Source organism: Nicotiana tabacum, chromosome 17 (genome assembly GCF_000715075.1).
Source record: "Nicotiana tabacum cultivar K326 chromosome 17, ASM71507v2, whole genome shotgun sequence".
NCBI classification, from domain to species: domain Eukaryota; kingdom Viridiplantae; phylum Streptophyta; class Magnoliopsida; order Solanales; family Solanaceae; genus Nicotiana; species Nicotiana tabacum.
Window position 1 is genome coordinate 3,970,534 of NC_134096.1, and position 27,956 is coordinate 3,998,489.

At 34.9% G+C, this 27,956-nt stretch overlaps 1 protein-coding gene across 1 annotated transcript; it reads right to left on the reverse strand.

The window, feature by feature from the left end:
* Positions 1-10,128: 10,128 nt before the first annotated feature.
* LOC107803735 (elongation factor Tu, mitochondrial) lies at positions 10,129-18,824 on the reverse strand. The gene is made up of 12 exons (XM_016627501.2): positions 18,584-18,824; positions 15,099-15,174; positions 14,887-14,979; positions 14,733-14,807; positions 13,602-13,706; positions 13,423-13,513; positions 13,109-13,314; positions 12,763-12,846; positions 12,227-12,289; positions 12,071-12,133; positions 11,436-11,676; positions 10,129-10,489 (listed from the first exon to the last, which is right to left on the reverse strand). The coding sequence occupies exons 1-12, from the start codon at positions 18,751-18,753 to the stop codon at positions 10,419-10,421; spliced, it is 1,338 nt and encodes a 445-aa protein (XP_016482987.2). The 5' UTR covers positions 18,754-18,824; the 3' UTR covers positions 10,129-10,418.
* Between the last annotated feature and the right edge of the window lie 9,132 nt (positions 18,825-27,956).

The following is a 27,956-nucleotide window of genomic DNA, read 5'->3' on the forward strand; positions in this document are numbered from 1 at the left end:
CACACAAATTTAAAAGGATATTCCTTAGTTTTGCAAAACGAAAGTTGAATTCAGGGATAAGAATATACTTAGAAGCATATATGACGTTATTTTTGCATATATGACGTTATTGTCAAAACTTCTATATGCCATATGTGTGCTAGCTATTCGGCGTATCTAAGTTTTTCAGTAGCATGACGTGCATATTTTTCTTCAAAATCAACCTATATACAATGGAATATCAATTTTAACGTAGTCTATTATATAAACGGTGACACTAACATACGTAAGAAATAATAAACTTTACAACAAACAAGTATGGTAGAAGGCCATTTGGTATTAAAGTATTTAAGTATTCTTCTTGGTATCATTTTTTGCTGAGTCAAAAATAGAAAAATATTTTGTTTACTATAAATTTTTGCAATCAGCCTTCTATTTAGTTGATCAACATATTCATTTATGCTAACTAAGATATCATTTTAATTCTATCATGAGATTTGCACAAATTGCATTTTAATTTATTGATAGAAATATTTCTATTATTAAATGCACCACCATTACCATTGGGATTGATAACCAAGTGTTCAGGAAGAATCAAATCATCTTTCATTGGATGCTCTTCTTCATTTCTGACACAAAGCAAGAAGACACTTAATACTGGATATGTTCTTACTTTATATTTCTTGTCAGTGAATTTTTTTCATTTGAGGCCAGAAGTATAACTTTGGCAAGCTAGATTTTACAGTCTCTGTTTTTGTCGATTTTGGAACTACAGGTAGTACTTGACATAAATCACATTCCAAACCATTAATTTTCCACAAAACAATTCATTAATATCCAATATATCTCTAGAACTCCGGGCAATTATTTCGATCGTTTGACACTTAGCCATAAGTATTTCATCTCATATTATCAATTTTTCTTTCCTTATAAATTAAACACCATTGCTCTACTTTGATATATTTGTGATGGTTATTTAAGTTGTTTGAAGAGGTATTTCAAATCTAAAGTGAGTGGCCTCACAATAAAATAGTTGTTGGTACACCACTTGCTATTATTGCTAACAGTGTTATGACTCTTGATATGATATTTGCAAGTAATGCATGACATGAAAATATTATTTCGATTCCGCCGGAGGCATCTACAAAGAATAATTCCGCTATAGCAGAGTCGACTCTTTATAATATAGTCTTGAAAGCTTGTTCTTGTTTAGGATTTAGATTTGATTGTGCTTTCTCATACACTTATATAGCATTTTGATTTTTAATAATATACTAACATTTTTACTTTGTGTTTTAACACTCTTTTTATGGAATAAATTTATGTACCCTAAGATTTTTTTTAACTTGAATAAGAATTTTACTCGTATGATGAATTTAAAAAGTAATTGAATTGGATTCTTTTGCAAAATAATTAATTAAAAGATTTTATTATTTGGTTTTAACATAAAAATAATTTATTCTATGTTGATTCAGATCTCAATATTAGTTCATCTCTTGTTTTGAATATTTAATCTTAATTATAATTTTATCCACCATAAATTTTATTTCCAAAGAGTAAAAGATTGATATGACATTTTACTTTTATATCTTTATATTTGTAGAATCATTAGTGGTATTGGCTCTTACCAACCATTTTTTTCTTTCTCACACATTTATATTCTTAAATATTGTCTTAGCTGTTGTTTAATAATTGAGTATTTTTCAATATTACACAAAAAATTGATTAAAAATACTATTTGAGTAGGAAAATAGTTCAAATATAATATAAAAATATATTATCGTGGGGGTATTTTTTTCTCAATCTCAACACTTTATGTTGTCCATCTAATATTAATTTTTATTTTTTCTTAGTATTGGATATTATGGAGTGGTAATGTATCATCAATACAGAGGATTCTTATGGAATTCATTTTATTAAACCTTCCTACATATTTTTAATAATAATTTAATAGATAAAATTTTATTAATTTTAAAATATTAAAAATTAAAAATTAACATAGAAGGTATTGTAGTCCAAAAAATAGGTTATTGCTAAGATTTCTAACGTATAGTATTATGTCCTAAAACTAATAGGATTATAAGGTTAATATCTAGAATTCCGATTATATCTTTTATTATGAGTTATTATGCTTAATATTATAAGGTTTTCGTAAACCAACATTGTATTCATAAGTTTCATATATATATATATATATATATATATATATATAGTTATAGTTATAGTTATAGTGAGTTAATTTTCCAAATACATTTTAAATATTTTAAATTATTAATTATTATGATGTTTTTTAAAATATATAAATTTTGTTTTAAAAATTATAAATTTTGGTGGCCAAAATTTAAAAGTTGACTCTCGATTTGAATACAAATTTATCGTTTAAAACATATTAAAATTTGTCATTTAGTACATATCATAAATTTTTGTGATTACAAAGTCATATCACAAAAAGTGAAATAGTAGAATTGTGTCCAAACTAATTGGATAATAACTGAGATGTGCCCCTATTAATCTGAATACCTCTATTGTTAAAGAAAGAATTAATAGCAATGATAATTATAAGTCTTAATACTATAAAGATTTAACTATCAATATAAATCACTTATTATAGTAAGTTAGTTAAAGTTTTTATTATGTTACTAAGTAATATTTTATTATAGAGATTATATATAATTACCTTAATTGATCTATTTTGTGAATATTTTTACATCACTAATGTATAAAATTCAGACTTTAATTTATAATAGGAGTTTATATTTTGTGCACCGATAATGTATAAAAAAATTTATACTATCAAATAAGTTGACTTACATGTTACAACGTAAAATCTTCATGGCAAACTTGATATGATAATTTGAGAAATAGGTTAATAATCTATGTATATATTAATTAATGATAGTAGTAACCATTGTATCATGTCGCTTTTGATTTAATTGTTGGACTAAAACTTACAATGAGAATGGCTATTATTCCAATATATTCGATTTTGTTATTTAGTTAATATCTCATATTATGGGCAAAATTCTCAATCCTTAAATAACTATGGTAATCCACTTTTAATATCCTTATTGATTTTTCCTGTTTATCTAGAATTTTTTACTTTTGTTGAAGAATAAAGTATTATTAAAATTATTTTAATATCCCTATTAAAATTCTCAATTCTTAAACGCCAGTGGCCTATGTAGCTTTTAAGTATTTATATTCACTCACATCGAGTATAATTTTAAAAGCAAAATAAATTTAATACTAAAATTTTTTGAAGTCAAATATATGAGGAAGAAATTGAAAAATAGTCACTTTTAAACCCAGGTATTAGAGTTTAGCCAGTATTTAAAAAGGTATTAACAGTTAGCTACTTTTTTACACAAAAAATTATTTGGACAAAAATACCCCAGCTAAAACACGAAAAATTCCGATAACAACCACTTTTAGTTTTGCATTAGAAGGGGCTCAAAAGTTGCTTTAAGTCATAGATTTGAATCTCAACTACGATACACTAGTATAATAATATGGATAGTGAAAATTAATTAGCCAATTTCAACTTATTTCGGATTAACTCGCCGTAAAAATACCAGTACATTAGTTGGATACAAATGTATGCTTTAGTGGAATTTCGATCTTTTTTATAATTAAGTAGTAGTGGTAGATTTGATTATCTCATCGCATAAATTATCCTATAAAAGTTAATTTAAAATATGTCCAATTTAAGCGTGTGCACTACGCATAACTGTTGACTTTGATGAATTAAGCACATATGAAATCAGATTATGCAATTACACCTTGACTACTTTTTGAGAGTCCGGATAATATTAAATGTTAAAAGATTAAAATAAAGATTCTTATGATATATATCCTTACTTTTTCAGTGTACCTCCTAATTTCATCCCGGAAATGAGAAAATCCCTAGTCGGAAGTCGGAACTCGAAAGCACTTTTCCTTTAATGGACCTTATGCGTTGCGAATCCAAATTGACCGGACTCTAAAACGAGCACGAAAGTCTACATGAGAAACCAAAAAAAATACTAATAGAAAAAAGAATATGTGGTTTAGGTTTTATGATTAATTATAAAAGATTTTTGCCCATTCAATGTAATTTAGAGGGTAACATATTTTCTGATTATCAGCCAATGCTTAAAATAGATGTGTCTTTTAAGTAATGTACTCCCTTCGTCTCATATTATTAGTTGTAATTACTAACAATAGTTGTCTCAAATTATTTGTCAATTTAGAAGTTCAAGACAAAATTGATAATCTTTTTTCTTTTAAACTCTTAGTAATAATTATCCTTAAAGACTACAAACACCTCAATTATGGATAACTTTGTTCAAATACCAATGAAGAAAGTTAAATATTAAAACATGAATAAGGGTAAAGTATTCAAAATTTCATCTTAATTAATTTTTCTTAAGGGGCGTGTACAAGAGAATTATGACAAATAATATGAGACGGAGGGAGTATTTAAATATTTTTTATACCGTCATTGAAAGCAATCTAAGCTGCATTTATAGCAAAAATCTATATTCAAATTTGCGTTGAAGTTGACCCTTTGCAAAGGATAGAGCAAGTGTAACTAAGTTTTAGATAAACAAAAGCTAGTTAATTTGACTTTGTTTAGTTAATTACTTACACGATGATTAAGACAATATCCAATTACACAAGCAAATTGTTGAAAAATTCTTAAACCGCAAATTTATTATTTTATTAGCCACATGTAAAACGGAATTCTTCTCGTCTGATTAATTAGTTCCTCAAAATATCAACCTTGCTAAAAGAACTAAAAAGAAGAACTAACTAGCTAAAGAAAAAGAGATGATGCAAAACATTAAATGAGGGCATCACAACAAAATGGATGGCGTTTATGTTGAATTATTTGAAAACACAACATATATATACATGTGAATGATTACCAAATGTTCAACAAACACTCAATTCTGAACTCATAATTTTAAAATTACGATAAGTTCAGTGCTAAAAACCACTTAAAGAATAATTGAACCATCAAGTTAATTTATCTATCAAATCTGTCTCACAAAATACTGCACCAGTTCATATGTTCTTCTCTGATGACATGATCAATAATAACGGGTTGGTATAGAGACGACGACGAATCATAGCTGTTATAAGGAGAAGAGTTGCGGTAGCTTGAACCGTAATAAGGTTGATCGACCAAGGCTCTTCTTGAAGAATAATAAGAGCTTGGCTCAGCCAATGCATTGGAATTGTGGTAGCCATAGGGTCCATCTATTGCACTATAGTTATTATTATTATAGCCATGGCCATAATTATGGTTATGGACATAGCTATTATTTTGCCCATAGTGACTTCTTTGAGTGAGATTTGGATGTCTCAATTTCACTGATATTAATTCTGCATGTTGTCCTGACCTTGACAATGCCATTAACAATCTGTTTGGATCCACTTCCCCATAAACATTTGCTATTCCTTGTTCTGCATCTATTGTCAATGCATATACTCCTATACAAAGGCGAATACAAAATCAAGAATCAAACAAACTTATATCACGTAAATCAGTTTATTTTGATAAGTGATTTTCTTAAAATTATTTTTAGTGAGAAGCAGTTTGTTTTTAACTAATTAATTTGAAAAATACTTTTGAGCAGCAATTGGTGTTTGGCCAAACTTTAAAAAACTGCTTCTAAGTATATTTTTCTCAAAAGTGTTTTTCAAAAGTGCTTTTGGAGAAACTATTTTTTTCTGCTTCTCCTCAAAAGTATTTTTTTCCTTTCAAAAGCTTGGTCAAACACCTTAATTTTAGAAAAAAAATACTTTTGACAAAAAAAAAATAAACGTTTTTAGCTCAAAAGAAGTTTGATCAAACATGCTATTAGTTTGAGTATAAATAAATAAATATAAATTTTTTAAGTTTCTATTTTATATATATAATTCAAGTCAAGTAAAAAACAGTGGATGTGACCGCACTTGTCATGTGCATTCACCTATGTTCTTAATATTCTTTATGAAAATTCAAAACCTCCTCCTTTTAGACAAGAATCAACTCAATTTTTTCCAACTTATTTGCAAAAAGTTTAGACTTTATGCACTGGCATTATAAAAGATTTTTATATAAACCGGTCATTTACAAGATAAAAAAGGTAACTGATTACCTCGTACAGAGTGCAACACTTCCATCATTTTCATCTTACAGGAATCGCAGTTGACATTCACTTTCAAAGTGCAACTCTAGAAAATAACACATAAAAAAAAAACAATTGAACGGAAATGCAAAAATAATAACAATAATAATAAAATCAATGAGAGCATTAGAACCTTGGAGGTTATACAATCGCATCATATAATACTAGTGCATGTTTAACCAAACTTTCCGAATTTGCTTATTTTGGTAAATACTTCTCCTAAAATAGAGTTTAGAAAATTTACTATAACTACAAAATTGGAAGGAAAAAAAAAAAGGTAGTCTGGTGCACTGCACAAAGTATCTCGTGTTCATGCAAGGTCGGGGGAAGGGTCGCATCCCAAGGGGTGTGATGTAGGCAACCTGCCCGATATCAGTGGCTAATTTCACGGCTCGGACGGCGAACCCGTGACCTATAGGTCAAACGGAGACAATTTTATTATAGATCCAAAACTGCCCATCTTCTATAACTACAAATATTCAAGAAAATTGAAAGCTAAGGGATTTCTTCGCTTACCACGTCTGCGAAGGGCTCCATGGAAATTATTTACTGGTCTCTAAAACAACTGGTAAATATAAAAAGAGAGATTAGTGAGAACAAAGATATATACATATATATACTTATATTTAACATATACAAATTCTTTTTGCACAATGATTTTGTTATTAGATCGACAATTAATTCACCATTAAAGAAACATGGGGATATTTGAGTTATTAAAATAAATTAAACTAACCTATGAATATAATGAAAATGCCAATGGAAGAAAGGAAGAAAGAGCAAATACATGATGAAGAGGAGTGCTAGGTTTTTTAATAATGAGGTTATGCGATTTTCAAGATATTACTCACGCCTAAAAAGGTAGGTTAAGATTTGGTTTCTTTTGGAGATTGTCTCAAAATGGAAACTCATTAATTTTTGAAGCCTAAAAGAAGAAATCAAATATAATATCAATATATTAAGTAGATTATTACTTCAATGGTAGCAACTTTTACAATAAGCAACGTGATAATCTATTCTAGATTAACTTTCTACATGTATATACTGACAACATAAAATATTATATACTATTAGATTATTGTAAGACCGGTGGACATACTCGATTGGAATGGGAAGAACTACTCATCCAACGAGTTGGCATACCTCTTAGCAGTCCCCTAAAACCGATACTAATGAATCGTAGTTATGAAAAAATAAGACAAAATATCTTACTACAATAGGTTATACTATACTGATAATCAGGAGCGGAGCAGAGCTACAGTAATGAGTGTGGGTTCGGACGAACCTAATAATTTTTTCTCCGACCCTGTAATTATATTGAAAATTTCACTAAACCTATATAATACTTTAATGCCGAACCCAGAAGCAAGGAGGCTTTGGATTCAGTGGTAAGGGCTCTGGGTTCTGAAGTTACCCACGCGAAATAGAGTCTCGCGAAACCCGTTGTCACTTTGTTCCTTTTAAATTTTTAACTTTGTTCCTTTTAACGAAGCTTTCCATCTCTTTTTTTGAAGAAAAATAACTACAAATCAATTAAGACAAGGAAGAAAAAGACAATCTCCAAGAAGGCCCACTCTCTCTATCAAAATCAAAAGAAAAGTGAATGAGAGAGTGTCTGGTCACGTTTTGGTTCAAGGTTCATCTCTAATATTCTTTTTTCTTCTTTATTCTTTTTATTTTTGATTTTTATATTAGTGTTTTATACATGGCTTCACAAGTTTAATGAACAAATATTAAGCAATTTAAATCTTCATTTTTTATTTTGTTCGTTTTATGGTGCAAGGTCAAACTAAAGTGAGATATTCAATTTGTAATAGTAGACTACAAATAGTTTTTCTTATAAAAGAAGTCGTTTCGTATAGCAATATTTGTTCGGGCCAGAAAAGGATGTGTGCATCAAACATGCGAACTTTGCATCTTTTTATAACCTTCTTCATATATTAGCTAAAAAAGAACCTTATTCATATCAATAAGAAAAACGTAAAGGAAAGCAAAAAAGCCTTTCTATGCATCTGCTATCATATGCAGTGAATTATTAAAACAAATACGCACAAGATATGGAGACTTAGGTATTTGTTTAAGTTTGATATTATCTTTCGCTATTTCAACGATGAAAAGATTTTTTTGATGAAATTTATTAAAAATGACTTGCAGTGGTGATAATATTTTAAATGATTGTTTAGTTTGTTATATAAATAATGAAGGAATTGAAACTTGAAAGTGCCTAATGCTGCTATAATTTATCGTTCTATAAAATATGATAAGTCGTCGAATGCAATTGTATGATAATATTTATATTCATATATTGTATTTAAATGGTTCATTACTTATTGAATATATATTATTAAATATACCCCCGTTCCTTGTTTTGTTATTATTGTATATTAACTTGAGATCGTTGTCGTGTCTTAAAATTCAGAACTCATACACTTAAAATCATGGCTCCGCCTCAGATAATATAAAATTTATCTTCCTCATTTTAATTATAATTAAGATCTTTTAGAATTGAGCAATTAAGATCGAGAATGTTATTGTTTATTTATTTGCACTTGGTTTACATTTATAGTGTCTGTTTAATGTTTGGAACAAGTATTCTTGCAAAGACTCGATGGTCAAAGGATGGTCAAAATGAGTTTAACTAATATCCATCGACGGTGTACCTTTTCTTTTCTACACAATCAGGTAACTTTAAAGCATATTAAAGTAATTCCAAACATTTTGATTTTAAAACTTATTAAGGAAAATAATGATAAAAGGTAAGTTGGACTCTAAATCTATTCTAAACCATGTTTACCAAAAATAAGGGTAGATCTTGAACCACAAAAAATTAAGAAGGGGATGGGGAGATTGATGAAGATGTTACACATCGTATTGGGGCAGGATGGATGAAATGGAGACTTGCGTCCGGTGTTTTGTGTGACAAGAAGGTACTACCAAAATTTAAAGGTATGTTTTATAGAGCGGTGGTCAGACCGGCTATGTTGTATGGGGCTGAGTGTTGGCTAGTCAAGAGCTCTCACGTCCAGAAGATGAAGGTAGCAGAGATGAGGATGTTGAGATGGATGTGCGGACACACCAGATTTAGATAGGATTCAGAATGAAGTTATTCGGGACAAGGTGAGTGTGGCCCCTACTGAGGACAAGATGCGGGAAGCACGACTTAGATGGTTTGGACATGTGAGAAGGAGAAACACAGACACTCCGGTAAGGAGGTGTGAGAGATTGACATTGGAGGGCCTTAGGAGAGGTAGAGGTAGGCCGAAGAAGAGTTGGGATAATGTGATTAGGCATAACATGGCGCAGCTATAACTGGCCGAGGACATGACCCGTGAGAAGAAGGTGTGGAGGTCGAAGATTAGTAAAGTAGGTTAAGTAGTCTAGATTATTCATACCGATAGTGTTAGTACGTACTCTCACATTTGGTTGGTAGTAGGCTTATTTGCATTTTTTTTATTTTACACTATCTTGTTGTGTATGCTGCTTTTACATAATTTTTCGGTATTGTCCCGTCTTGTTTCTTGTTATTATTGTGGTACCTATTCTTGCCTGAGCCAAGGGTCTATTGGAAACAACCTGTCTACCTCCACAAAGGTAGACGTAAGGTCTGCGTACACACTATCCTCCCCAAATTCCACTATGTGAGATTATACTGGGTATGTTGTTGTTACTTACCATGTGAAAAATGCTACATAGATAATTTCTTCATATCTATTCAAACCTAAATAAACAATGTTACCCAGTAGGCCAGTACTATTGTGGTCGAGGTAGGTAGCAAATGCTAGGTGAATTAGCCGAGACACGCATAAGCTGGGACAACGCCAAAATTATCAACAACAAAAAAATGGAAATGGCAAAGAGAGTGCTAGCCTGAGCAGATGTGAAGAAAAAGTATCAAAATCACGCTTAGAACTTACTCATCAGATCATATACAGCACAATCAAATAACAAATGCAATAAACACCTTTGAAGCTTAGCAAGGAGTTCTAAACAAATGCAAAGAGCATAAATTATTATTAATACAAAAACAAAAAAAAAGTGATTTATGGGCTCTAGCTTAAATAGATGCCTAGAAGGTATAACGAGGTAGACTCATTTGCTGGTATATTCAAATGTCAAGACTTGGATTCTTTTGACACTGACATAAAATTACTTGCATCAAATGAAAACTACATCAGCAATTGTCAAGTCTTGTATTTTCCACAATGAACCAATCAATCTTTCTTTCATCAACCTGTCTAGAGAATAAACAAGAGTGAACCTAAAATCCCCCTAAAACATGAATCCTCAGCTTATTACTTTTGAAACAACACCAGCGCCAACCGTTCTGCCACCCTCCCTCAAAGCAAATCTTTGTCCTGCAAATTGTACACAGATAGCATTGAAACAATCAGACCTGTTCTACAATATTAGATAAAATACTTAAACTGAGTATCATTTCTAAATTATAAATCCACTTATCCGGGAGAACCGGGACACATGGGCCAAATTGAGAAACAAGTATTCATACAACTTTCCAAGAGTATGTTAGGATACAACAGATAGAAAGAAGTCAAAACATTTGGTAAGCTACCAAAAAGTATCACATTTGCCCCATAACATCAGACACACTCAACACCTCACTTTATTCTTTTCAAAGGCAAAGACCAAAGGAACAATATTTGGTTCTACTATCCAAAAGAATATTTGTTGGCTGATCTGGTCACAAGCCTCAGCAAAGAAATATCATGACTGATCCAATCCCCAAGTCTTCAGATAATATAATTCGTCAGCCCCATTGCGTTATCCTTCACAGGATTCAATCTATGATGAGGTACCATGAAGATTATGAGCAGCAACACGGGAGAACCAAGTCCATGAATCCAATTATTTGAGAAAAAGGATTGATCATCACATCAATAATGAGACAAAAATAACAGCGAAGGCAAATCCCTTGTACAAGCAACACCATCAGCCACTACAAGTGAGGTGATTTGGTAAAATAAAGGAGATTATTCTAGAGTTTTTATTTATTTAATGTTTTTTAAAATATTTATAGGGGAGGGGATTACGACGTGGGGAATCGAACCCACACCAAGGTGAAAGTTCAAGTAGCCAACCAACTGGACTACTAAAATTAACTTTACAAAATAAAGGAGATTTTGTAAAGTTTATCTTCTGCAAGAAGAACAAATTGTAATTCTCTAATGATAATGGACATCATATATATCATTGTCCATCTTCAAGGGGGTAAAAACAAGTGAAATCAGAAAATTCTAGAAGAATATTTGCTTAGAAAACCAAAAGCCTGAAGAATTTATTCACCTGCATCAAGGGGAACTGGAGACATCAACTCAAAAGTAGCAGTAACATTATCCCCGGGCATAACCATCTTGACATTTTCAGGCAATTCCACTTTGCCGGTGATGTCAGCAGTCCTCATGTAAAACTGAGGCATATAATTTGAGAAGAAAGCAGTGTGTCGACCACCTTCATCCTTTGTAAGTACATATATCTCTGCCTCAAATTTCTTGTATGTTTTCACACTTCCAGGCTTTGCAATCACCTATAAAACAAATGGTCTATAAATGTTTGCAAAATATGTATGTAAAAGAAAGTCACATTATTTTCTAAAGAATTCAGATTCCAACTTCATCATAAATTACAGTATCATGCTTGAAACAATCACCACAAGATTAAATTGAATTTGACTAAGCCTATTTTCTGTCCTTAAGGTGGAAAACTGAACAAAGAATTCTCTTTTTAGGCTGATGATAGAGTGTACACCTTAAATAGCAACATTGCAAAAGGAACTGATTCCAAAATGCTTTTAATAAAATTTCAAACGATACGGATTCAACATGAATCTATAACAAAGCTCTTCTTGAACATACCAAGAAAAATATAGATGAAGACAGATAAGAAGTTCTATAAAGAAAGTCATGGACTTTCAAACGTACCATTCCTCGCATAATGTCGTCTCGTTTCAAGCCACGAAGAAGAAGCCCAACATTATCACCAGCCTAATAAGAATATTAAAAAAAGAGAGGAAAGAACGATCAGTTATGGTGTAAGAAACTCTAAGAAAAGTTATAAAGATCAGGTTAGATTTTTACTTGCCCATAATCCAAGCTCTTCTTGAACATTTCAACACCAGTAACTGTAGATTTTAAATTTCCCTATAAAAGAAAAATGATATAGGAGCATGTGTTACAAAGAGCACAATTTCATACTTTATCATGTACCAGGTATTTAACAAAGGAATCAGAGCTCTTAAAACTTCAAGGCCAACTAAGATTGGCTCAAGCATCTTAATCATCAGAACAGTAGATAACCTCAGCCAAAGCTTATGAATAGAGCATATCCTCAAACCAGATAATTATATAATACAACTCATCTAATGCATTGCTTGTATTTTTATCAGATAAGGTTGTGTAGAATTCTATCCAGTAGCCCATAATGCCAATAAGATAAAGAAGTTATGTGGTTATTAATCAGGTGATGACAGTCATGTTTTTTGTCGTCAATAGTTTCAACCCAAACAGGGAGAACAAGCAGATCCAATCCAGATAATTGCCCCTGGAAATTACAAATTATGAAATAATAATTGCCTCCCCAAATAAAGAATAATAAACAAAGGATAACATGTTACCTGCATCAGCCCTAAAATCTCCACATCCTCTCCAACTTTTATGGTTCCTTGTTCAACACGGCCAGTAGCAACAGTTCCACGTCCCTATGAAACATAAAGAGGAAATAATCATAAAATAATAATCAATACCACAGAGTCGAGCACTGAAGAAGCACTAGTTTATTTTTGGTTTCCAGGAGACTCTTTTTCCCTTTTTTTCTTAGTTTTGCAGCAAAAGGATTTGTTTAATGTTAAAAACATAGAAATAAGATCCATACAAAATTAGAAACTTGAAAGCAAAGTTGAGTTTCAAAAGATGTTTCTGAAAAACTCTTGAACAACACAAAGCTAAAGAACATTTAGTTACCTGAATTGAAAATACATCTTCTATTGGCATTAAGAATGGTTTATCAAGCTGACGCACTGGATCGGGGATATATTCATCTACAGCCTCCATCAACTTTAGAATAGCCTTTTTTCCAATTTCTTCATTTGTACTCTGCAATGCAGACAGAGCTGAACCACGAATGATAGGGATTTCATCCCCAGGAAATTTGTAGAAACTAAGCAGCTCTGCGAAACGGGAAAGTTCTTGTAAGGAAATCTGGCAAACATGTTATGACAGTTACCAAGATTTCAAAATGCAATAAATTTCATACAAGTGTTGGAAAACCTGGTTACCTCGGAGTTCCATTTCCACAAGTTCCAGCAGTTCTGGATCATCAACAGCATCAACCTTGTTTAGAAAGCACACAAGTGATGGTACACCTACCTGTCAAATGTAGGCACAGTAAAATTAGAATTACCACATGGAGCTTTCAGTTATTTACTAATCTATCCACGAGATGACACATATCCACCTGGCGTGCAAGCAGAATATGCTCCTTTGTCTGTGGCATGGGTCCATCAGGAGCAGATACGACTAGAATACCACCGTCCATTTGGGCAGCTCCAGTAATCATATTCTATGCAAAAAGAAACTATGAGAAAGGCAGAAAACAGACAAAACGGGAGCTTGTATTAGTGAAAAAAGTATTATCTTGTAGTGGAAATCAAGTTTTGACTTTGACAAGCATAACCTACAATACCTGAAAAAATAGTATCTAAAGAGGGAGTTCAAACAGATGCATTACTAGCTGACATGCTTTAGCTATCACACACACTGTCCCAGAAATTGCTACTTTTAGCTTCTTAAGAGCCAAATTAATTCCATTTATGACTAACTACTACCTTTCGAGGGATATGGTAAATCTCGCCCTCCAAAAACACCCCTCCCCTGGACCCAACAATGGGTAAAATTTTACCCTTTTTCCTTTTGGCGACTCGAGCTCGCAATCTTATGGATAACAGTGGAGGATGTCTTCTACTAGACCACCCCTCTCTTGACTAAGGACTAGGTAAGCACCCTTTACGTTCCGAACTGTAAAAGTTTTCAACTAGTAGTACTTTTGATATACTTTCAAAACCTATAAATTTTATCTTCAAGAGAATCAAATATCATAGCATGTCATTTAAAAATTGGTCAACATATGTAACATTGTAGGGGAGATGGCAACAACATATAGTGCTTCTAAAAATAGTCTTAAGACAATGAAGATCTAAAGATTGTACTTTCTGTACTAGTTTTCCACTAACAGATAGAGAAAATGGCCACTTTCAATATGGTAGCAGATGGGACTTATGACTGTTATCTTTCTGCTCAGACCTTACAACTAAAATCTTGGGGAACCAATTACAGTTTTCCTTTCAATGATTGCTGTTATACGACAACACAATCCGTGAAAAAAAACCACCCGTGATACAGAATTCTTTGCATACAAATATTTTCTTTCAAGCAAAGATAAGGTTGATACTAAGTATTTGCTGGGTTGCTGGTAATAAGCATTCCCTATGTAATAAGCACTTTTTTAATAACTAATAAGTAATATAAAGCACTACGTAATAAGCACTTAAAATCATAAAGTACGATAACTGAGAGTTGTGCATCTCACTTTAACATAATCAGCGTGTCCTGGGCAATCGACATGAGCATAATGTCTTTTAGCCGTCTCATACTCCACATGGGCCTACGGTACATCAGTTCCAGTGTCAAAAGAAAAAGAATTAAAAGTGAGAGTGTCAACAAAAATGGCACAACATCCATACTGTAGCGATAGTAATTCCTCTCTTTTTCTCTTCAGGGGCTTTATCAATTTCATCAAAAGCAACAGCCTTAGCCTTTCCTTCTTCTGCTAGGACCTAGAAAAGGGACAGGTTCTTCTCGTGTCACGGTTTGATTAGATAACTGAATGAGAAAAGGATAAATGTAGCAGACGGAGGGAAGAAAAATAACAAGTACCAAGACTAACAAACCTTACCTTTGTAATTGCGGCAGTCAGAGTAGTCTTTCCATGATCAACATGGCCGATAGTTCCCACGTTAACATGAGGTTTTCTGCAGGAAACCAGAAGATGTTATTAGATGAGAACAGAAATCGGTTGGTGTAATTTTCAATTTCTGCTTGGCATAGTCGACAGAGAGCGTATGAGAACAGCAATATGGGCCTAAGTAAAGCAGAATAGATATCAAGGATTCATATAGCTGACCGCAGCTAGTGGTGAGCACCCTCCACTTCCAACCAAGAGGTTGTGAGTTCGAGTCACCCTAAGAGCAAGGTGGGGAGTTCTTGGAGGAAGGGAGCCGAGGGTCTATCGGAAACAGCCTCTCTACCCTAGGGTAGGGGTAAGGTCTGCGTACACACTACCCTCCCCAGACCCCACTAGTGGGATTATAATGGGTTGTTGTTGTTGTTGTTGGCATTTCTCCTTGATATTTATATTTCCATCCAACCAGGAAAAAAAAGCTCAAAAATCTCCAAATTTCCGGAACAATATATATCAAATCAGTACGGAACAATATATATCAAATCAGTACAAGTCTAGACACAAAAGGAATTTGCATCATTTAAGATGGAATTACAGAAGAAGACTCGCATACAGGAAGAAAGAAGCATACTTGCTCTTGATCAATTAAAAAAAAAATTCTAAATGGGTGTTTGGTTAATCCAGAGGAAGTTTAATCTTATGTTTGAGCAGGGTTGTAAAAAGCGAGCGCTTTCTCGCTTAAAACGGAACAATATATATCAAATCAGTACAAGTCTAGACACAAAAGGAATTTGCATCATTTAAGATGGAATTACAGAAGAAGACTCGCATACAGGAAGAAAGAAGCATACTTGCTCTTGATCAATTAAAAAAAAAATTCTAAATGGGTGTTTGGTTAATCCAGAGGAAGTTTAATCTTATGTTTAAGCAGGGTTGTAAAAAGCGAGCGCTTTCTCGCTTAAAGCGAGAAGCGAAGCGAGGCGAGGTATTTGGCGCTTCTGTTAGCTGAAGCGTAGCAGATTTACAAAAAGCATTCGCTTCCCCTGAAAAAGCGAGAAGCGATGAAGCGATGTGAAGCGTAAGAAGCGAGCGCTTCTCTTTATAACTGGGCTGCCAACATATTTAATTAAAAAAGCTATCTTTTTTTTAAAACACCATCGAGCAGCAGCAACAGAGAAAGAAAGAGGCGACCTAGGGTTTAAGTTTTCTACACTTTTCAACTTCAAGATCATCAAGTTTAGTCCCAGGTATGTGATTTCTTCCTCCTCCTCCTCCTTCTTCTTCTTTTTCTTTTTCTTTCACTGTTTCAGCGTCCAAATAGCAGCGAAATGCTGGCGAATTTGTTTTTTCCCTTCAGTTCTTCTTTCTCATTCTTCTCCTCTTCTTCTTCTTCTTCATTTTGTTGCACTGTTTCAGTGATAAAAAGATTGAAATGCTGCCCATTTTTTCTTACAGTTACATGAATTGTCTATGCAGTATTTATTTTAATTTTTTTTTTAAAATTCCGCTTCACTTCAAAAAAGCGAGTGCTTCGCTTCTCGCTTTAAGCGAAAAGGGGCTTGTCGCTTTTCCTCGCTTCACGCTCTTCACAACACTGTGTTTGAGTCAAGGTGGCTCTTAATATGAGTAAGGAAACTCTATTGTCAAAATAGAATTAAAGAAGAACTCATAAAGTTATTGGACGAAAAAGAAAGACAGCTATAATGGTATTCTGTTCATTTAGTAAAATTTTATTTTTACATTCGAGTGAAGGTGGCTCTTAAGATTAGAAGACCAAATTATCATAAGTCCAGGCATGAAAGGGACATTGCAGCATAAAAAATGGAATTACAGAAGAACTCTATCCGACATATATGCGTATGCAGCATAAAAAATGGAATTACGGAAGAACTCTATCCGACATATATGCGTACAGAAAGAGAAGCTAAAAAAGCACAATGGGTGTTCAGGCACTCCACTAGGAATTTAATGACTTTATCTAACATTCTAGTAGAGGTTGGCTCTTCACAACAAAATATAAAATCATAAAATTGTCCAAGCTTAAAGGAATTTTGCCTCATTTGAATGGAATTAAAGAAGAATTGTGTCCACCATAGACGCGTACAGGAAGAAAGAAGGGAAAGTCAGTACATAATATACACCCACCCTCCCCTATCTCACAATAGCCTGGAGCTCTTCAGACAAGCCCTTCATTAATTTAGCCTTTTCCCTAGCTCTTCATATCTCCATGCAACCATAAAAACTCAAATCGCCACTGTTTCAGGAAAAAGATCCAGGCATGAAGTGAATTTGCACAACTAAAGTGGAACTACAGAAGAGCTCAATCCAACATATACATATATAAAGAAACAAGCAAGTCTGCAATACGTGTGCTCAGTTACTTTATTCAATAAATCAACTGAGCCTAATCCAAAATTAGTCAGTGTCGGCCATATGAATCCTCCATATACATCCTATACTAATGGAACTCATTTCTCTAATACTAGATAATTCCTTCTGAGACAAATTAGTATTCTCACCATACACCAATACACAAGTCTCTAAATAATAAAAAATATTCTCTACAAAAGAAAATTTTAATCTTCCAAGTGAAGGTATTCATGATCTCCACCATGGGTTCAATAAATACAGGAGCTGCATTTGCATTTAACGTTTCATCGAGTAAAACTGAGAACAAACAAGACTGATATATGTGTGATCGATACTCCAATCAATCAATTAACAACGACTTAGTTCTGAACTAAGCAGGTCAATTATAAATATGTTCTATGTACATTTCGCTCTATTTGAACTAATTTGCACCTCAATCCTTGACTAGTAGGGGTCGAGCATACATTCAAATACTAGATATTTGCCTTTCAAGACAACTAAGCGGTTCTCAGGCTTATCCCTACGCTAATATACAAGTTCCTAAAGAATAAAAAAATTATCCTCTTCTTTTTCTTTTCCTTAACAAAAGAAAATTTTAAACTTACGACTGAAGGTAGTCATTGATGTCCACTATTGGTTCAAAATAATGCTGAAGATGCATTTGCATTTAATATTTCATTAGTAAAAACTGAGAACAACCAAAACTGATATATTTGTGATCATACTAATCAGTCAATCAACTACGTCTCAATCCCAAACCAGACTAAGTCGAACATTCATTCCAATACTAAATGTTTGCCTTAAATTAGGACTTCCCACACTTATACGCTAATACACAAGTTCCTAAACAATAAAATTTATCTTTTTTCCTCAACAAAACTGCTTTATGTGTGATCATACTCCAATGACCAATCAATCAATCAACTATGCCTCAGCACCAAAATAATTGGGCAGAGTAGATTTATCTTCTTTATATATTCTTGCTCTATTAGAACTTCATTTCATTATAACGCTACACAATTTTGCCATTAAAAAGGCAAGTTTTATAAACACGTATCACTACACGAATAGACAAAAAATTTAGATAAATAAAAAGTTTTAAATCTTACGTTCGAGTAAAAGTGGCCATGGATCTCCACCAGTGATGGTTCAAAAATGCGGGACTCTCATTTGCATTAAACTGAGTGGGCGCTGATCCTCTACAGCAAGAGTAGTATATTTGAGGTGAAAGTGTAAACAGACGCTTTGAATTTGAGCTTCTGAAAGCTACTGACGCCATTTGAGAAGAAGAACTAAAGCTGAGAAAATGGAGAAAGTGGAAATGTTTGGAGTTTTACAGGGTTTAGGGTTTTAGCTTGAAGGAGCAGTTAAACGACGACGTTTGAATTAGCTTTAATGGGCTTCAGCTTGCAAGCCGGTTTTGGTTAAGTTGAGCTTAACGAGAGAGAGTGGTTTCAAGTACATATATCAATGGATATTTCTAAACCGATTAAATTGATCGAATCGTATCATATCGAACTAATTTTTAGATTTTTTTTTTTAAGAAATCGTAAGTTTTTATATAAATTTATAATTTTACCAATAATTAGGGTAAATTTTTTCCTTCATAAAAATAAACCGAAAAAATACTGAATCGTACCGAATAAATTTTACATGTGGAATATTTATATAGTAAGTTTAAAACTAATAAAGCATTAAATTTTTCATTGAGCCTTGGAATTATGAAAACAGTTACAAGCCAACAAGTAATTAAACTCAAAATACTAATTCCTCAAACCTATTATGCTATTTATACATAAACTAAGTTATTTCAAGTATCTTTATTAGCAAAACACAAAGTATTCTAGCGATTATTAGTAGCAAATTACAATGTATTGAATATGTTTTATTTCATATAATTTAGATTTATCTTTTTGAATATTTAATATAGACTTTATTCTTGAGTCTCAGCTTGGTTAATATCTTTCCATTCGTGTGATTTATATTTTCTTTACTTTTACTTGGTTTCTTTTACGTTGTTGTCGAATAGTTGATGGATCTATACTCTAGTCATCTTTCATGTTTTTTTAATTCATCACCCTTTAAACAGTAAAATGTCTAGAAAATTTTACTAAGCCCTATAAAAGAACGTATGTTATCTACTGGTGAAATTTACATGACATTTAAATAAATACCGAAAATTAACCGAACCATACTGATACCAAAGTGAAACCGACATGATTAGTACGGTTTCGAAAAATCTAATTTTGGTTATACATAATAGAATAACCGAAAAATTGGTATGATACAAATTTTATAAAATAACTGGTGGAACCAAACCATTGACACCCCTAGTTTCAAGCTCTAGAAAGAGGGAGGGGGAGGGGGGAATAACAGCGGGTAACCATTTTTAAGTATGCTATTTAAAATATATTCACCATTTATAATATATTTAAAGATTAACCAATTCGCTCCAACTTCAGTACACATCGTCCTGAAGTTTTAAACCTTAAGATTCAAACTTTAGAATATCGTGTCTTAAAGTTCGAAAATTATGTCCAGAAATTCGAATTTTATTCCTTGAATTTTAAATTAGTAGCCTAAAAATTCAGGATATTTAGTCTTGAATTTCAAATTAGCAGCTCAAAAATTTAAGACACTAAGTCCTGAATTTCAAATAAGCACCTCACAAATTCAGGATACAAAAATTCAAGATATCTTTAGTCCCGAAATTTGGATGAATTGACTAATCTTTAACTACATTATAAATTGTGGATATATTATAAATAACATGCTAGAAAGTGACTACTGGTGCACTTCGCCTAAGAAAATCATATGTTTTTTTTTTCTTTAATGAGCTTTACACGGATGAAATGCAGATTTGTTGGGGCCTTAATGCTGGTACCGACTTTTTTATGAGGGCGAAGTGCAGCAATAGCCACTCTTAAGCATGTTATTTAAAATGTTCATAATTTATAATATATTTTGAAGATTAGCCAATTCACTCAAATTTCAGGATTAAATAACCGGAATTTGGAAATTTAGGACTTAGTGTCTTGAGTTTTTGAGCTGCTAATTTAAATTTCAGGACTAAGTGTCCTGAATTTTTGAACTACTAATTTAAAATTCAGGATATAATATTCGAACTTCTAGACACAATTTTCGCAACTTTAGGACACAATATCCTGAAGTTTGAATTTTGAGGTTTAAAACTCTAGGACGTCGTGTACTGAATTTTGAGTGAAATTAGATAATCTTTAAATATATTGTAAAGTGTGGATATATTTTAAACAATATACTTAAAAGTGGCTATCTAGTGTCATTTCCACTTTTTATGATGGTGATGTTTGGACCAAATTGTATGAACCTTGACTATTTTATTGGATACCTATTATCTCTCACCGGAGTAAGTATCGAGTTATTTACGAAGTGGCCTACATTACAATTACTAATAGATAACTATTCATATCGAGTAAGATCTTAATTTTTTGAGGTGGAAATATTTGAAGCAATAACTAGTGGTAAAATGCACAGTGCCACGGCGACAATGTGTGGCTAATAGGTGCAGTTTGTATAGATAAGATGTTCAATAGATCAAGCTCTTAGATAAAGTGTCTAAATCTTAGATAAATTGTCTAAATATTTTATTTCTTTTGACAAGTTTGTATACGGTCAAAATCGAGTTTGCTCTTCGTATGACTATTCGAGATTGGAACATGATGGTTTGGGGTTTATCATTGTAATATCGAGCCATGATACGAAGTTAGGTTGTCGAACTCGAGACCTAGAGACCAATCGAGATCGACCAATATCGAGCTCGAGACCCAGAGACCGATCAAGATCGAGATCGGCTTAAATCGAGGTCGAACAAATAGAGACCAATCAAGATCGAGATCGAGCCAAGAAATAAAAAAGTCGTTATAGCCGCAATTAAGGGGAGAATCTCGGCGAAAATCACCGCGCAAATCAAGGAGAGACTAATTAAGTAATCTATAATGGGATCCCCACTATGTATTTTTAATTATATCCAAAATAGAATTTCTCCACTATATTAAGGGTTGTTATTATTTGTAGAGGGGGTTAGATTCATTGAGATTTACATAACATAAAGCAAATACTATCATTTTATGACCTTTGATATTTAGTCATATTGTTCCTCTATCAATCATTCTCCATTCAATTTGAATGTGATAAAACTTGAAGGCTTAGGCTAACTAATTCTCGGTTTGCATTTATTTTTCTTTTACAGCTAATTTCGATATTCATTTACTTATTTTTCTCAATTTGTACCAAGTTATATCACGTATCCTTAGAACTACGTATAAATTCAATTACTATCCGTTTTTCGGGTAAACAGTTTGACACCCATTGTGGAGATAAGGATAATAGTGGTTATTTGATACGAATTTCTATAAAACATACTATTTTACACTTGCTCTTGGAGGTATCTTTGATTTCAGGCTAAAAATGATGAACTCTCAATTAATGGCCCTATCTATCGACAACGAATCTGGCCATCAAGGTGAGAATAACAACGTGACACCCGGGGATGAAAGGTCACCCGTTGACTCCGTTGGGACTCGTGTCGTGGATCCAATTAACGGTAATTCGTATGTGACCATTGAAGCGAACCAACATTCCGGCCCCGAAAATAGCATTCATGGTGGAACTCGATATGCAGTTCGAAATACCCAAAAAATTGGAAAAGACGGGATTAACCTGCATATGATTTTCAAAATGTTGCAAGCTCAACAGGTAGCGGTAGCTCAGTTGCAAAGCCAAACCCAGGCACCGAGCAGGCCTGAGCCCGGTCCACCCCAAGAAGTCACCCACAGAACGAGGACAACTGTAGTAAGGTCAAATGAACAAGAATCGGGGACTAACCCTGAAATTATAAAGATGCTCGAGGAACTGACAAAATGGATAGAGACGAGAGAAAAGAGGATTGAAGCAAACGACAAGAAAGTAGAAACTTATAACTCCAGGGTTGATCAAATCCCGAGGGCACCACCAATATTGAAGGGTTTAGATTCCAAAAAGTTCATACAAAAGTCTTTTCCCATGAGCGCAGCTCCCAAACCGATCCCCAAGAAGTTTTGCATGCACAAAATTCCTAAATATAATGGAACGACCGACCCTAACGAACATGTCACCTCTTACACGTGTGCTATTAAAGGGAACAATCTAGAGGACGATGAGATCGAATCCATATTATTAAAGAAATTTGGGGAAACTCTGTCAAAGGGAACAATGATATGGTATCATAATTTACCACTTAACTCTATCGATTCGTTTGACATGCTTGCAGATTCTTTTGTGCAAGCACACGCCGGAGTCATAAAGGTCGAGACCAGGAAGTCGGACCTTTTCAAGGTAAGACAAAAAGATAACGAGATGCTAAGAGAGTTTGTATCTCGTTTCCAAATGGAACGAATGGATCTACCACCTGTCACAGATGATTGGGTTGTTCAAGCTTTCACCCAAGGACTAAACGAATGAAGCTTAGTGGCTTCACAATAGTTAAAGCAGAACTTGACTGAGTACCCGACTATTACCTGGGCCAATGTACATAATCGATATCAAATCGAAGATTAGAGTCGAAGACGACCAGTTGGGGGGCCCTTCTGGATCCGTTACCAATCGACCGAGAATCGAGGTTGAACAGGGATCGATACTAGCCGTATAATAGAGATTGTAGGGGCAGCGGACCAGGGGACAACTATGTACTAGGTGAAAGGAGAAGTGATCGAGGCCAAGGGTCTCGAGGGCTAATGAGCAAGTGATCGTATCGGCTATCAGACGTATCAAAGATACTAAATGGTCTCGGCCTCTACAGACCGATCCAGCCCAGAGAAATACCAATCAAATATGCAAGTATCATGGCACTCATGGCCACAGAATGGAAGATTACATGCAGTTGAGAGAAGAAGTAGCCAGGTTGTTCAATGAAGGGCACCTTTGAGAGATTTTAAGTTATCGGTCCAAGAATCACTTCAAAAATAGAGAGTTCAATAGACAGAACGAGCAAGAAGAACCGCAACACATTATTCACATGATTAGCGGAGGGATCGATGTTCCCCAAGGGACAGTGCTTAAACGCACTATGGTGTAGATTGTAAGGGAGAAGCGATCTCGAGCTTAGGATGACATACCAAAAGGAACCTTGTCCTTCAATGACGAAGACACATAAGGAATCATTCAGCCCCATAACAATGCACTGGTAATATCTGTACTCATGAATATGACTCAAGTTAAGCGTGTGTTAATTGATCCAGGTAGTCCGGCCAACATCATTCGATCGAGGGTCGTAGAATAACTCGGTCTACAGGACCAGGTTGTGCCCGAAACCCTAGTACTAAACGGATTCAACATGGCATGTGAAACTACTAAGGGCAAGATAACTTTGCCCGTAAACGTGGCCAGGAACATCCAAGAAACAAAGTTCCACGTGATCGAGGGCGACATGAGGTATAAAGCCTTATTCGGGAGACCATGGATCCATAACATGAGAGAAGTATCCTTGACCCTACACCAGGTTCTAAAATTCCCGACACTAGAGGGAATCAAAACAATCTACGGGGAATAACCCACAACAAAGGAAATGTTTGCCGTTGACGAAGTGACTCCGATATCCTCACTCTCATTGGCAAATGGGTCAAATTTGAAGGGAAAACAAGAGACCAAATAGCAATCACAAATTCCGGCCTCGGCCCAACTAGAGAAGCAAGAGATTGACGAAGATGATGATTATGGGGTCCCTCGATCCTTCATAGTCCCCGATGATTCCAATACTACTAAATCAACGGTCGAAGAACTGGAGCAAATCATACTAATCGAACATCTGCTAGAGCGAAAGGTATACCTGGGCACGGGGTTAAATCCCGAGCTCAGGAAAAAGCTTATTCAATTTCTTATAGCTAACATGGATTGTTTCGCTTGGTCCCATCTTGACATGACAGAGATCCCCCCCCGAAAATCATCACCCATAGACTAAGCTTGGATCCGAAATTCCACCCGGTAGAGCAAAAAAGAAGACCCAGTCTGAGGTAAAACATGCTTTTGTCAAAGACGACGTAACCAAGCTTCTTAAAATAGGGTAAATCCGTGAGGTAAAATACCCCGAGTGGTTAGCAAACATAGTAGTAGTCCCTAAAAAAGGAAACAAGCTTAGAATGTGTGTAGATTACAAAGATCTAAATAAAGCATGCCCCAAGGATTCTTTTTTTTGCCTAATATCGATCGCATGATCGATGCTACAGCCGGCCACGAGATCCTCAGTTTTCTCAATGCTTATTCCGGGTACAATCAGATACAAATGAGCTCGGATGATCAAGAAAAGACCTCGTTCATCACTAAGTATGGTACCTACTGCTACAATGTAATGCCATTTGGATAAAAAAAATATTGGTGCCACTTATCAACGCCTAGTAAATCGGATGTTCGAAGATCAAATAGGAAAATCTATGGAAGTTTACATTAATGACATGCTAGTTAAGTCCCTGCGAGCGGAGGACCATTTAAAGCACTTGCAGGAAACTCTCAGTATATTGAAGAAGTACAACATGAAGCTAAACCCGGGAAAATGTGCATTCGGGGTCGGGTCAGGCAAATTTCTTGGATTCATGGTATCAAATCGAGGAATAGAGATCAATCCCGAAAAAATCAAAGCTATCGATGGCATCACGATGGTAGACAGCGTAAAGGCCGTACAGAGGTTAACCGGGCGCATGGCCACCCCGGGTGATTCATCTCAAGGTCCTCCGATAAAGGCTAATTTTTCTCGTTGCTAAAAAAGAAAAATAATTTCACATGGACCTCGGAATGCCAACAGGCTTTGGAATAGCTTAAACGGTACTTATCGAGCCCGTCGCTGCTTCACACACCAAAGGCGGACGAATAACTTTACTTGTATTTGGCAGTATCAGAGGTAGCGATAAGTGGAGTCCTAGTCCGAGAACGAGGTAAGCAATTTCCCATTTATTATGTCAGTCGGACCATAGGCGAGGCCGAAACTAGATATCCCCACCTAGAAAAATTGGTGCTCGCTTTGATAAGCGCCTCTAGGAAACTAAAACCATACTTTCAATCTCACCCCATATGTGTCGTAACAACTTACCCACTTCGAAATATTTTGCATAAACCCAAACTTTCGGGACGGTTAGCCAAATGGACCATAGAAATCAGCGGGTATGATATCGAATATCGACCTCGAACAGTAATTAAGTCTTAAATTTCGGCAGACTTGGTAGATGACTTCACGCCGGCCCTAGCACCCGAGGTCGAAAGAGAACTATTGATAAATTCGGGTACATCCTCAGGAATCTGGGCCCTCTTCACGCACGATGCTTCAAACACAAAAGGGTCCGGGATCGACATCATACTAAAATCACCCACATGTAATGTAGTTAGATAGTCTATCAGAACTACAAAATTGACTAACAACGAGGCCGAGTATGAGGTCATGATTGCAGGTCTCGAACTAGCTAGAAGCTTGGGAGCGGAGGTCATAGAGGCTAAGTGTGATTCCCTCCTCGTGGTAAACCAAGTTAACAGAACTTTTGAAGTTCGAGAAGACCGAATGCAGAGGTACTTGGATAAACTACAGGTGACTCTACATCGATTTAAGGAATGGACCTTACAATATGTACCTGGTGAACAGAACAATGAGGCCGACGCATGTGCAAACTTAGGTTCATCAGTCGAAGACGAGGAACTCAACTTAGGGACCGTTGTACAACTCATGAGATCGGTAATTGAAGAAGTTCACGCCAAGATAAACTCCACAAGTTTAACCTGAGATTAGAGAAACAAATACATAGAATACTTAAAGAACGGGAAGCTTCCATCAGACCCAAAAGAGTCGAGAGCTCTGCGTACAAAGGCAGTACAGTTCACTTTGTCCGGAGACGAAACGCTATTTAGAAGGACATTCGATGGACCATTGGCAATATGTTTTGGACCGGGAGATACCGACTACATCCTATGGGAAATTCACGAGGACACTTGTGGAAATCATTCTGGTACCGATTCGTTGGTCCACAAAGTAATCAGAGCATGGTACTATTTGACCGATATGGGCAAGGATGCAAGGGAGTTCGTTCGAAAATGCAACATATGCTAAAGGCATGCGCCCATGATTCATCAACCCGGGGAACTACTCCACTCGGTCCTGTCCCCATGGCCCTTCATGAAATGGGGAATGGACATCGTTGGCCCTCCCGTCGGCCCCGGGTAAGGTTCAATTTATTTTATTTACGACTGATTATTTCTCTAAATGGGTTGAAGCACAGGCTTTCAAGAAAGTCAGAGAAAAGGAAGTCATAGACTTCATTTGGGACCATATCATTTGTCGATTTGGGATGCCCTCCGAGATTTTATGTGATAATGGAAAACAATTCATCGGCAGTAAAGTAACTAAATTTCTCGAGGATCACAAGATCAAAAGGATCTTATTAACACCTTATCATCCCAGCGGGAATGGACAAGCTGAATTGACCAACAAAACTATCATCCAAAATCTTAAGAAGAGATTGACTGACGCCAAAGAAAAATGGAGAGAAATACTACTCGAGGTTCTATGGGCATACCACACAACATCGAAATCCAGTACCGGAGCAACACCGTTCTCGTTAGTTTATGGCACCGAAGCTGTGATCCCGGTCAAAGTCGGATAACCTAGCGCCAGGTTTCGATATACAACAGAGGAGTCGAATAACGAGACCATGAATACGAGCCTAGAATTGTTGGACAAAAGACGCGTAGCCGCTCTCGTCCGATTGGCCGCCCAAAAACAACGGATCGAAAGGTACTACAATCGAAGAGCCAATCTTTGACATTTTAACATCGGAGACTTGGTGCTAAGAAAAGTCACCCTCAACACCCGAAATCCGAATGAAGGGAAACTGGGTTCGAACTGGGAAGGACCGTATCAGGTTCTCGAAATCATCGGAAAAGGATCCTACAAGCTCGGCACGATAAACGACGAATAATTATCGAGCAATTTGAACGTACCGCACCTAAAATGATACTATTGCTGAGGTACGACCCTCCCATTTTCATTTATATTTTAAACTAACCCTTGCACATGTTGGACCAGAAACAACGATGGATTTTTCGACACGAAGCCTTTAGGTATGAAAGCACGTGTTGCACTCTTTTTCCCTTAGACCTGTTTTGTCCCAAATGGGTTTTCCGACGATGTTTTTAATGAGGCAACCATTGATCGTGCTAACTTAGAACAATTCAACAGTATCCGGAGCTTCTTTACAATCAACCTCGAATACTGGGGGGCATCTCAAATATCAACTTTGATGCGAGGAAGTTACTTCATGGCAGCATGGTCTCGATAGGAAAAATTTGTAAGAGCCAAACGGTAGAACGAACCATGCCCGCATAGTTTGCTCAAGCCTTGACACAGAACATGTACGCACGCATAATTATTTATAAAGAGAAGTATTTTTTCTTTACCGATATCTTGTGCCTTAGAAATTCTTTTTCTACTTT